Here is a 13,346-nt window from a genome sequence, read left to right on the forward strand (position 1 = left end):
GTCAATGCATTTCAAATATGCTACAGGGTAATCTTGCTTTGGGTATTCGTTTATTTATTTCATGTAATATAGCAGGCACCAAAAAAAAAAAAGGGGGTGGTGTCCGGACCAGTCCCACCCTTGAAGGTCCTGGTTCAGGATGCTACCACCGAGCTGGAGGTGGGATGAAAGGGTGACGTGCAGGGAGGGCGGGGTTTGCGCAGCGCCAATTTCAAGGCGAGCGCCCGAGATCTTAGAGATTTGGGCTGTGCGCTCCCGCGGAGTCCCGCGGGGCCCGGGAGGAAGGCGAGTCCCGGGTGCTGCCGGAGTCAAAAAGCTCCCGGGCACACGGGGCGGAGCGGCAGCGAGGCGCGGATCCGGCGGCGGCGCGCGCAGGGTGAGGCGGGCCCTCGTTGGGATGAGGCGCAGCCGAGGGTGGAATGGGGCGCGGAGGCGGGCGGAGGGGGCGGAGCCGAGGGCAGCCGGGCGAGGCCTGGGCGGAGAAATGTAGGTTGGTCCCGCCCCGTGGGGGCGGAGTCGGGCCCCCGCCGGAACTTCCAGTGCCGGAAGGGCCGGGCCTGCGCGCTCCGGGATCCGGGGGCCGGCGCGGGAGGGGCTTCGAGCCTGTCTTTGGTTCCGGTTTTCCTGCTTTTTTTGAGCCTCAGGGAGTAAACCGGGGCGTGCAAGGGCAGATCGACGGACAGGCCGACCCTATGTTCCCCCACGTGTGTTTGGCCACGGGGGCCCCTAGGCCTCTCTGGAGCCCGCCCATTAAAGCAGTTTAAGGGTACGCCTGCATGGGTACATCTTCCAAAAGGTGCTGTTTAACGGTTTCGAAGTTGGTACTTTTGGGGAAGGAAAAACACTGCGGTGGGGCAGAGGAGAGTTCAAGTGGAGAACCATAAAGGACTCAGGGGTCCTCGAGGAACGCCTCTGGCCCGCAATCCCGAGGCCAGGCAGTTTGACAGGTCTTGGACCCCGGGGATTTTACCCCTCGCAGAGTTCTGGTTTCCCGCCGGGGAGCCGCTTTGGGGCTAGGCCAATTACACCCACTTTAACCGCCCTGCATCCTGATTTTGTGTCTCTAGAGTCTCGACTGAGTGATGTGAGCCTTTCAGGGTTTGCTGGAAACCCCAGCCCAACCTCCCGATGCAGTCTGAATCCAGGCGGTGTGAAGAGGAGACCCCTTCCCTCTTATGGGGTTTGGATCCTGTGTTTCTAGCCTTTGCCAAACTCTACGTTAGGGATATCCTGGACATGAAGGAGTCTCACCAGGTGCCAGGTATGTGGCTGGTCCGCCAGGTGGATGACCTGTGCTGCATCGCCACCGCGCCTCCCCCAAAGCTGGGATTTAGGGGCTTTCAGTAGGGCCTTTTCTTCTGCAGGCTTTGAAAATGACCTCGCCTGGATCTTCAAATGATTTCATTTCTTTGCAAGTTAAAAACAGTCTAAAATTGTTTTCCAATAGATGTTTGGGGAAGTAACCTTTGTACTGAGGAATGTTTTTACCTGCGTTTGAAGTCTTTCATATTTTAAAATGCTCAGTTGTTGTTTTTTGGGAACCTGGAGGAAAGTTCACTGGACCAGGCATCCTCAGGCCTTGCTCCCTTTCCTAATTGTGCCACTTACCTGTCCTGGATGTGATTCACCTATAAAGAGTCTTTGTAGAAATGGGGATTAACCTGATTTTCTTGTTCGGTTTGTGGATGGAAAAGGGGCCACATATTAAACCTGACAAGCTCAGGAGACTGAAAATAACCACATAAGATGGCATGAGCATAAAAAAGTTCATAACTAAGTGGGCCATAGCAAGAAGGCACATCTTTAGCCAAAAGCTTCCTTCATAAAGTTAATCTGTGCCTTTAAGTGGGCCTGTCTATTGTCTTTTTGCACCTAAAATGACATCCTTGGAATGTCAGTAATCCCTTTTTCCAGGACCAGAGCAGGAAAGTACAGAATCCCTCATTATTATTCTTGTCCCTTGATTAACATCTCTATGTGAACTATTGACTATCCTGTACCCACCTATGTGAAAGAAGTACCTGTCTCTCCAATTTACTTTTATCCAATCCCAGAGATTCCGCCTCCTTTGCTTTCTCCCACCCCCTTAATCTATCACCAGTGGGTTTCATGTAACCCTCCTCCTTTGATTCTATGTATAAAATAAGCTGCAAACTGCCACTTCACGGAGCATTTTCTCAGTCTGTTGAGGTTTTGCTTCCTGGCAATTGTCGTCAGTTTGGCTCAAATAAACTCTTATAAGTTTTCTCTTAGGCTGGATGTTTTTCATTGACAGGTTTTTGTTTGTTTTGAATTCATATCAAATTTTGAATTTATATTAAAGTAATTTTAACTCCTGGAAAGGAAGGACATCATCTGCCTTATTCACATATGTAATCCCAGTGCTTGGCACAGTGCCTGGCGTGTAGTTGGGCCCTGAAGAAATAGCAATTGGAGCAACAAAGGTTTATAAGTGTCAAGTTGAAGAAATCACTTTTTTTTTTATTAGAGTGGTGGTCACTAAACGTAGCTCTTCATACTTAAAAATTAACACATATAGTGTGGGGTAGATTTAAATAATTTACATAGCTGTGGATGGATCTTCACGTGTTTACTGTGCTATATGAGAAGTTTGGTTAAACTCTCTGCTATTTTGAATGACTAGCAAGCTATGAGTCAAGAATGTCAGGTATGCAGTTTTAATGAGACGGCGTTTTTTGTGTTTCCAGTTCTATGTACAAATATATTTGGATAACCTTATACTCAAACCTTTTGTACAGATTTTTTCACCACACCTTTATTTCTTAATTATTGTTGGAAATGGTCTGTTTTTTGCTTGGAAGGCAGCCATCCTCCCCCACATTCGTCTGTTTTCCACAACAGTTTGGTATTCTAAATAGCACATCTCATCAGGGAGAAACTCATACCAAATGCCAGCCTTGCTTAAAGGTCTTGTGTAGGTGCTCAAGGGAAGTATCGGGTGTGACAGAGCCTTACCTCTTCCAGTGGGTAAAGGACTTTATGACTTATTAACAACAAACCAAGGAAAGCTGGTCCTGGTGATCTTTGCTATATCACTAGTGATAATGTTTCAGATGTGGTTTTTAAAATGAGACCTCATAGTTGAAGCAGACATCAACCATAATCCCACATAACGATCTTTAGATTATAGTGTAAGGTTTTAGGGGTGGGAAATGCCACTGGTCTAGGTTTCTATTTTTGTGTTATTTTTGTTATGGTTTGGTTTGCCGTAAAGAAAAAAACTATTTTGATTGCGTAAAATTTAGAAGTGTTTAAATAGCGAAGAATATCAAATAGAATCACAAAAAAGTTAACCAAAAAATGGGAAAATAGGAAATGAATGTATAAGAAACAATTTAGTTGGTCTTTGTCCTTGGTTCCTGGGAGATCTCTGGATTTCTAGAATGAAAGGAGCGTCTTTGTTATTCATGGTAGCCCCCTGAACCACACCTGGGCTTATGCTAGTGAGGTGCTTCTTGCTGGGCTCCTAGGTAGTTTAGGAACCCGGGATTGTGTGTGCCTGAGAGATCAACCCTGTGATTATAATGTTGGGCTTTGAGCCAGGTGACTTCAGCCCCATTCCTTGGGAAGGGAGGGGGGCTGGAGATTGAGTTTCACGTGGCCAATGAGTCAATCAATCATGCTTATGTAATGAAACCCTAACAAAAACTCTGGACACTGAGGCTTGCATAAGTTTTCCAGGTGGTCCTGGAAATGTGTCCTGAGGACACGTGTCCTGAGGACATGGAAACTTTGTGCTTGGACTTGTCCCATGCATCTCTTCATTTGGCTAATCCTGATTTGTACCCTTTATTATAAAACCATAGTTGTAAATATTGCACCTTCCTGAGTTGTGCATACCGTTCTAGCAAATTATCAAACCTGACTGAGTCATGGGAATCCCTAAATTTGTAGCCGGTTGGTCAGAAGTATGGGTGGCCTGAGGACCCCCAAATTTGGGGTTGGTGATTGAAGTGAGAACAGTCTTGTGGGAGACTGCCCTTAACCTGTGAAATTTATCTTATGCTGAGTAGTTAGCTTCAGAATTGCCTTGCAAAATGGTTGCAACATGTCAACTCCCCTAAATTAACCTGTGAATTTAGGATTAAACTAGTAAAAAATATTATGAGGTTTGACAGTGGCAGTGGTGTTTAGATTTAGGGATCTTTTTTGTTTTGTCTTTTTGTTTATGGCTCATAGCATGTGGAAATGGTTTCTTATTCCAAATGTCTCTAGTCATGTCAAACTTTAATGATGGGATAAACACATTTTTTATTTAAATCAAAATGCAATACTTATATTGTCTTAAGTCTAGAGGGTCCAATGAAGTAGAAATAATGTGTTCAGAAGAATTGTATTAAATACATATTTTAAAAATATTTTCTTGGGCATTTTAATACTATCAAACTTCCATAAGAGCAGTTGTAGCATCAGTTATATAACAACAGTTAGACTAAAAAGTCTACATCAAAAGTGCTTTTAAGAGAGAAAACACAGGTAAATGTCTTGCTGTGGATGTGACTGTTCAGGGCTCTGCTGCTGTGAAAGCTGAATCAGGCCTTCCTGCGGCCCTGGATCCCCGAGCCCTCCCGCTGACTCTCCTCCTTCTGAGGACCTGATCCGGGGCATGGACGTGTTTGGGGTCTCTGTGGGGATGCACTTGGGGAAGGCTGCAACTTAAACTTAACATTAGCCAGTATCTGTTGTGGTTACTTTCTCTTCTTAGCTTGCCAAGCTTTCTCTCAGTCCACAAAGCTGCCATCCAATTTTCTTGAGCTGTTTTCCCATAGAAGAGAATCTTTCGTTGCTAGAAGGAAGTGGTTCTCTCCAATTCTTTTTCCACGTCTTTGGCCATCTTCTTGTAGAGGTTGCACCTCTGATATGTATCGTTCACATTTCTATACACTTTGGGAAATTTATTTTTTTCTAAGCAGTGTATTTCCTCCTCAATTGATTTTTCTCTGAGTGTTTCTATTCAAACCATCTGTTATTTTCTTCTAAATTTGTTCTCTGTTGTTCTGTGATGCTTTTAAGATGTTTTTCTGTCAGTCACTTGGGATTGGAAGGATTTTTTGCATCTCTGAGTGACTGTGTTTGTGACTGTGTTTGAAGGTGAGCCGTTGTCAGTCCATGAAATGAAAGTTTAGCTCCCTTTTCTGCACTTTTTCAAGGAAGTCTGTTGTGTCCTCAAATGAAGACCTGTTCAGATTTTTATCAAGTGTTGCCCAACACAGAGTTTGTAACATTGGCTGCCTGGCCTCCAGGTGACTTGAAGACTTCATTGGCTTTTGTTATTAGCATAATCTTTTCATTGCCTTTTCCATATGCTTCAACCCAGGCAGAACACCTTTTGGCTAGCTTTTTCCCCTTAAAGTGTGTTGGCTCTTTACTATAAAAACCACCATAGCAGCACATACCAAGGTGTCCCAAGGAAACCCTGAGATCTGGGACTGTCTCAAGCTTTCAGACATCATAGCGGCTCTAGCACCAGCTGGAAAGACATTTCAGGGGGCAGACAGAAGGCCCTTCATGGGTTGGAAGGGCTCCACAGGTGTGCTTCTGATTGCCAATGTCCTGTGGGCCACAGCTATCCACACGGAACCCTGGGGAGTGTTCCATCTCTAACACAAACAAGTTCCTGGCAAGCCGAACAGACCATAGTTGGGCTGGGGGAGGGAGAGGCCAGTCAGATTCTAGAAAACACTTCTCTCTAACTTTGCTCGGTGTACAAATAGAAAGAGATATTATCTGTACAGTGCATTTGTGGCAGCAGAAAGGGCTGACTGCAGCCAGAGACCAGCCTGTAGTTCTGGCCACTCTAAGCCCCACCTGACCCTCCAACAAAGGTGGAGGAACAGAGCAGTGCCATGCCGTAGCCCTTCTCTGCACATGAGCGTGTCAGGGCATGGTGGTGGAGTACAACTTCAGTAGCGGAGTCCATGCCCACATCCCTGGGTGAGGCTCATTCTCCCAGTTTAAGCTTCCCTTCTGCCAAGCAGAGACGTAGGGAAAGGTTGCCTGCAAAGGTCCTATAGGGATCGCCCTCCTCTAAAGATGACTTCTCTCCTTCGTGTTCTGTCAGTGCAGGCACTGGCAGAAGACCCACTGGTCCACCAAAGGAGGTAACCAAGAGACCCGTGTTTCAGTCGTAAGAACTCAGAAGTCCTTTGGAACTGTCTGGCTCTTAAAATTTCATTCACTAAGTATCTTTAGAAGTATGCCTGTAGAGGGTCCTTCTTTTGGCTAAATTTGTCATCTTTTTTTCTCCTTCAAACCTCGTCTTACTCTTCTAGAATTTTTGGCTGACTGGGGCTCAGAGCCTCCTTGTCTATTTCCTGGGACTCTGCTGTCAGCATCTCATCCCCAGCCTCTATATGCTCAGGGGAAACAAAAGACTTGTCAGTGGAGGCCAGTCTGGGGGTTTGAAGGGTGTCAGGGTTCAGGCAATAGGTCCCCCTGAGTGAGAGTGGGGGAAAGAAAGGCTCTGACCAGGCTTGATGGGAGCAGGTTAGGGAAGGTGTGCAAGTACCTGAAGTGATAACTGATTCTCAGCTTACAATTCATATATTTATTTAAAAAGGAAGTCACCATTTAAAAATTTATAGCCTCTTCCTGAAAGTAAAGAATTCAGCCATAGTGGGGAGGGAAAAAAAGGCTAGAGAGGATTTTAGTTAGGACTCTTTAGCAGCAGGTGACAGAAACGCAGTACAAGTATCTAAAGACAAAAAATTCAGGTGAGGATTTTGGGGGGCCACAGAAGGAAAGCTCTGCAAGAGCCAGGCCAGCACTGGGACCTCGGGAAGGAATAAGGGACTCACCACTTCCAGGAATCCCTCTGTCTGTCTGGTCCCTAAATCTAAAAAAGGCCTCTGGGTATAAGTGAGTGAGTAGGGCTCATCCTCTCAGGTTTCTCCTCTGGTGGGAACCTGCCTGCTGGCATCTATCGTGCAGGTTTGAAAATAAGAGTTTCAAAAAGTTTCAGTTGTAATCTGTTGGCCCCAAAGCGTAGTGGTTTGTAATCTAATTATCTTCTATTTAAAAAAAAAAAAAAACTACTGCTAATTCATAGAAATGATGACTGATTTCCTAGAAAAGCACCACTGAGAAAACCAAAGAAGCCTTTCTCATGATTTCCTCTCATTCCTTTTCCAGTCTCTCAAAATACAGTGCTGCGTTTGGTCCTATAACATAATGACTGTTTTCAGGCCCCTTGTGAGAGTTCTGCAGGGAGGTACATTTCATTTTCACAAGTGGAAAGAAGATTAGCCAGATCCAGCTGGGCAACATTGCTTTTCTTTTTTTCTGCCCTAGTACAAGCTTCTTTAAAGCCAGGCCTTCTCATGACCCTTGAGGAAAACACATCTGATTGCTTGGTGCTTGCCATTTGTCAAGGGTTGTTTCTTAAGTCTGGAATTTCAGCAAGCAGCATGCCACTGATTTTTTTACATCCACCCCACCCTCACCCCCACCCCCATCCCTACAGTTAACATTGACTGAAGCAGAAAATGTAATTATACATTATGTGGACTTTGCCTTTTTTTTTTAATTTCAGGTATATTTTTTTACAATGGGCATCCAATAAAACAGGTAGATATCTTGGGAACTGTAATTGGAGTGAGAGAAAGAGATGCTTTCTACAGTTACGGAGGTAAGAACAATTATGTCTGATACTGAGTTTATGTGGAAGGACCACGCTTAGCTGAATGCTGAATTTGAACAACCCCAGCCTTTCAGAGCACCTGGGGACTCACAGACCTCATGCACTTTCCTCTATTGCGAGCCCCCTGAAGCCACCCACCTGAGCTAAGTGTCAAATGAAGCAACGGGTAGGAATGATACTGACGAATACTGTCAGGTGAAAAATGCTAGAAAATTTCCCTCATTATGATGGAAACTTTTTAAATAAAGGGTTTCTGTAGTTTGGATACCAGTGAATTATTAGAATATGAGTTTAGTGTCACAGGTCTTGATTTTTTTCACTGAGTTTAATGTAAGCATTTTAATACATTGCCTTGTGCAGCTCTAAGATCCTCTGTGATTAAGAGGCCAAGCTCAATATTTTGTCAGAAGCCTAACTTTAAATTTCAATCCTTTGCTGTAATTGATATTGTCACTTTTTGTTGTGTTGCCTTAAATCTGTGTTCTTCTTAATCTACTTGGGGAAAGACAAGGCAATTGAACTAGGTGACCGAGAACATTTCATTGGCAATCTGTGCATGATTGATAACTTACAGATATAATATCCTTGCATTTCTTCAACATTTCCAACTTCCAGTACTATGAACAATATTTCAATGAATAGCCTTCTTGAAGATGTATATATCTCTGTGTATTTGTTCTGTTTTTCTCCTCAGGATAAATTATTGGAAGTACAGCATATGAAGGTATCAGTGTTTTTAATATTTGTCATTCTGTTAATAGTAGTTGAGGAAATTATTTAAATTTGCTTCTCTTTTTCTGGTAACTAGGAAATTTAGTGTACCGACCTGTTTATTGGCAATTTTTAATACTTCCATGAATCGCACGTTCTTTTGTCTTTGTCATTTGTGGTCTTGGTCTTTTTCTTATTAATTTATATGAGCTCTTTATGTATTAAGACACTAACCCATCATTTGGAACATTGCTATACAAATATTAGTGTTTTGTTGGTCAGCTATATCAGACTTTTAAAAATAAGTTCTGATTTTCAGGTCTGCTTGAAAGAAGTCTCTTCCCACCAACTATAAGCCCAAGATTAAAAAGTATTCACCCATATTTTCTTCTCATCTTCTTAACTTTACCTATATTAAATTTAATAAAATAAAATCCATCTAGAATTTATTTTAGTGTAAGAAAGATTCTTCAGTTTCTGCTTTCAACACAGATTTAAACCAACAATAGAAATAATTTGCCTTATGTTTCTCATTTCTTACATGTGCTTGTACAACAGTCTAGTTGATGATTTTTAAAAAATCATTAAGCCCACTAACCCCATGTTTAGCAACCTCTGCTCTGAGTTCATCAGAAATTAGGCAGAGACAACACCTATCACCCCATAGCAAACATCTCCAAATACCTGTACAGTTATAAATCCAAGTGCAATGGGAATTCTTTGATTTTTTTTGTACTGGGAATAAATAAGCCAGACCAGTATTGTTTGTGACCAAGATATAAATATTTTCTATTACAAAAATAAAATTTTGCTCTTCTATGATATACTTGGCTGTCTTTACATCCTCATGCAGTGGTAAGGCCTGGCCAGAAGCTCTTTCAAAGAGAAGTCTGGGCCCAGAGACTAGGGTTACTTTGTCCAGGTAAGTCAGGAGCTAGTGGAAGAGCAAATGGTGACAGAAGGCTGCTCTAAGTGCCTCTAACTATAGACGAGGTGACACTCTCTTATTGTAGGTTAGGAGAGCAGGGTTGATTTTCTATATTAGCAGTCATTGAGATTTTTGCATTTCACTTCCAGAGGACGCTATTTTCAGGAGAGGTGTAGGCAAGAATCATTAGTACCTTTGAGGAAGGGTAAGTGAAATGTTGACTACATTTCATTGGGCTTATGTATCATTTTGACATTGCAGACCAGCAGTTCCCATTGGTGTATAGTGAGAGATTATGTCTAACGTGGAAGGACAGTTTGATAAGGGATTTGCCCAACTGGACTATTGAAAAAGGCCTTCTGCCGCTGAGCTCCCGGATGGCTCAGTTGGTTGGAGCGCATCCTCTCAACCACAAGGTTGCCGGTTCGACTCCCACAAGGGATGGTGTGCTGTGCCCTCTGCAACTAGCAACTGGCAACTGGACCTGGAGCTGAGCTGCACCCTCCACAACTAAGACTGAAAGGACAACTTGACTTGGAAAAACAAAAAAAAGTCCTGGAAGTACACACTGTTCCCCAATAAAGTCCTGTTCCCCTTCCCCAATACAAATCTTTAAAAAAAAAAAAAAAAAAGAAAAAAAAGAAAAAGGCCTTCTTTCAGTATGGCTGAACCCAGTGACAATGTGTTAATTCACCAGCAATGCTCAAATCTCTCTTCTACTTTTTTACACTTCTCTTGCAGTGGATGATAGCACTGGAGTTATAAACTGCATCTGCTGGAAAAAGTTGACCAATACTGAGTCTTCCTCAGGTAATTTTGTTTGCCATGTTTCTTTGCTCTTCAGCAAACCAATGGATTTTACTCATGGGAGCTCATCAGAAAGCTATAGGGCTAAATTTTCACATTTATCCACTGGTGAATTACACTGACCAACTTGAAGCACTGTGCCCAAAGCTTTGGCTACTCTGCAAACTGATACTAAAAGGGAACCACTTGTTTTTCTTTCTCCCATTTCTTTGCTACTCACTTCCTCCTAAGCCTACAGGAATGTGACTAGGTTCCTAGGAGTTTCAGCATTTCTGTCAGGTCAATTCTTTGCTCCAGGCAGCTCATTTGACCAAAGAAGATTTTGAAGACTAGCTTTTATGCTGCCATTCCGATACAGATTTTTCTGAAATATTTACATGCGCAACAAATATACAAGGAATTCTAAAATTGATGAGAAGGTAGGATTGTATTCCTTTGAAGTTAGCCATTAAATAATAGAAACTGAAACAGAACTTTAAAATTGTATATTGACTATATTGTATAACTGAAAAAGCATTTGGAATTTCTTGAGTATATTTTAGAAGTTCTTAGGTAGTTTTTTAAGTTGCTTGAGTTCGTAATGTCAAAAAATATTTTGCAGTGTTGGTGATCATTTTTGGTTCTAGAGAAGCTACAGAAACTGGGACCTTGTTTTTCTCTGTTTTATAACACACACAGTATGGTACCATACAGAGTAGGGTTATTCAATAAGTGTTGTCTGCTGTCATAGCTAACATCTAGTATCTGTTTCCTTGTGTTCTGCATGGTAAGAATGTAGTACTTGGAGTGGTTTCTTCTTTCCTTTTTGCCATTACCTGTCAGAATCTCAACCTCCTACTTTGCCTCTGCTGACCAATGGAATGGTTCTTTGGTTACTTTTCTGATGTATTTAGCTTAGAATTTGGCCATCAGTTTCAGATAAGTTTCGTATTCCCATTTCCTAATTTGGGAAAATCTAAATCAATGGCACTGTAGGAAGTTTGCTTAAGAAGCTTTATAGATATGAAAAAAAAAGAAAAAAGCTTAAAGAGACAACAGGCTTTTATGCAGATATCTCTTAGGCAAGAAATAAACCTATAAAACACTCAGATATTTGAATTTTCATATATGTCGAGGGTGTTAATATCACTTGCAGATTTATGATTGTTGTATTATCATGATCTTCATTCAGAAGGGGTAGTTTGAATATGCATACTTGTTCCAAGCCAAGGGTCAACAAACTTTTTCTGTATAGGGCCAGATAGTAAATGTTTTCTGCGTTAGGGGCCATTTGGTCAGCACTGCCATTGTAGCACAGAAGCAGCCATAGACTGTACAAAAACAAACAGGCATGGCTCTGTTCCAATCAAAATTTATTTGCAAAACAGGTTGTGGATGGAATTGGTCCATGGACCATAGTTTGCAGGCCCCTGTTTTAGACGTTGTTTTAATTTTCAAAATCAACTCTTTTTTTTTTTAAGAAATGACATCATCAGGAATATTATTTAACTCTTATACTTTGTAATTTTTTAGGTAAAATGGCTATCAATACTGAGAGTGAGACTTTTAAAATATCTGTAAGTAGATCAATAGAGGAATAATCACAGTGGATAGACTTAATTGAAAATTGCTTTGAGAATAAAAAGAGAGGGTTAGACTGTAAAGCGAAAGCCTGAAAATGATCCTCATCATGTTATATATGAAGTGATATTTTTAAATTGTTCCTGAGTAGCCCATTCTGTCCTTGTAATTTAATTGTCCTTAGTGTTAAATCTTCTACTGGAAAGTGGCCAGCGAAGACTAATTTTTTTAAACAAAATTTTAGTCTGAGTCAAAATTATGTTCCAGTCAGTTAAGGTATAAGAATATGATATTAACTCCTATAAATGTCACATTGAATGTACCATTTGGACTTAGCTTATGAGAAAAGTTAAGATAGGTTAGCCCTTAATATTAGAATTTTAAAGAGGGGTTATCTTTCAGGGTGGAATAATAGGCTACTTAAAATGAAATTCTGTCAGGCTCCAGCCATCTCATTATATTCATTAAATTACCCAGCTTGAGCCCTCCCCCCCCTTTTTGTGGCAGTTTGGCTCACCCTTTAAATGAAAGCTGGGCCTCTTTTTCTCAGACCAGCCGTCAGTATGATCATTTCAGCGGTGCCTATGAAGCATTATTATCACCTGTAATGTCTGAATAGTGGCAGTGAAATTTATAAATACATTTAAAATTCAGCCTAAGTAGAAGAGGACGTGGAGACAGAAACACAGATGGGATAACCTTTTGAAACGTAATACTTGGGTATTTTCTGAAGAAACCCAGTAAGCTGAGTGACATTAATGCTGATTGTGTCAGATTCCTAACTGTTGGTTACTAGATACACACAGTCTTCCATGCTCCTGAGGTCGCTGTTTCCCTTGGTACAGTAGATATGTTAAGAGAAAAGTGATGCCTTTGCACATTACAAAGCCACAGTTATCTAAGTTGTATTAAATAGCAGGATATTTGATTAATATACTGAAAGAGATTCCTTCCTAGTATACGACAAACCAAAAATAATGCAAAAGTCAGAAATAAATCAGCATTTATCAAATGTTGTTGGTTCGGCTAGATAGCGATATTGAAAAAGAGGTAACGATAATCCCTACCTTGCAGCTTACATAAAATAACCCAAAGAAGATAGAGTCGTGTATTTATCCCAGGGTATATATGTTAAGGTCTCCTAAGTCCCTGGGAGAACACTGAAAGTTATCATCAGTGATGAAAGGGATAGACTAAAAGTGTTTCTTTCAAAGTCTTATGTAATAAAATGAAATGAAAGAGAAAGAATGCAATGGAATAGGGAGAGTGGATGTAGTAAGCATACGTTGACAAATCTTCCCTACAAATCTTTCAGAAATTAATATAAAGTGTTCAAAAAAGATGAAGGGCTTATACATAAAGAATACAGAGAGAAGATCATCTCATATAAAAACACATAGCCTTGCTGGCAATTTAAAAGCAAAATAAAACATTATGGAATTATGTATTTTTTAAGGTATTAAAAATCCAAATGACTGAAGCCAGTGTAGGAGCTGCAAGCATGCACACTAGGTTGGTGACACTGTATAAGAAGAGAATAGTTTGATTGTTTTTTTTCTGGCAAACATTCTGACAATACGTAATGAGCTATGAACCTGTTTGTACTTTTCTATCCAGTAATCCCCAAAGAAAGATCCCAAAGAAAACAAAATAATTTTGTCTAGAGGGCTTAATTGTTTT

The 13,346-nt window shown here is 41.3% G+C and overlaps 1 protein-coding gene across 6 annotated transcripts in view; it reads left to right on the forward strand.

Moving 5' to 3' along the window:
* Positions 1 to 214: 214 nt before the first annotated feature.
* STN1 (STN1 subunit of CST complex) overlaps positions 215 to 13,346 on the forward strand; it is a 37,982-nt gene continuing 24,850 nt past the window's right edge. For 2 of the 6 annotated variants that reach the window (XM_081073576.1, XM_081073573.1), the window contains exons 1-4: positions 530 to 766; positions 1,068 to 1,261; positions 7,553 to 7,648; positions 10,041 to 10,109. In XM_081073576.1, coding sequence (XP_080929702.1) covers positions 1,129 to 1,261; positions 7,553 to 7,648; positions 10,041 to 10,109 — 298 coding nt within the window. In that variant the 5' untranslated portion in view covers positions 530 to 766; positions 1,068 to 1,128. Of the gene's footprint in view, positions 377 to 529; positions 797 to 1,067; positions 1,262 to 7,552; positions 7,649 to 10,040; positions 10,110 to 13,346 lie in introns of those variants that run through there. The other 4 variants (XM_081073574.1, XM_081073578.1, XM_081073577.1 and 1 more) reach the window with 3 other exon arrangements.

The sequence above is a fragment of the Rhinolophus hipposideros genome (genome assembly GCF_964194185.1).
Source record: "Rhinolophus hipposideros genome assembly, chromosome: 15".
NCBI lineage: Eukaryota > Metazoa > Chordata > Mammalia > Chiroptera > Rhinolophidae > Rhinolophus > Rhinolophus hipposideros.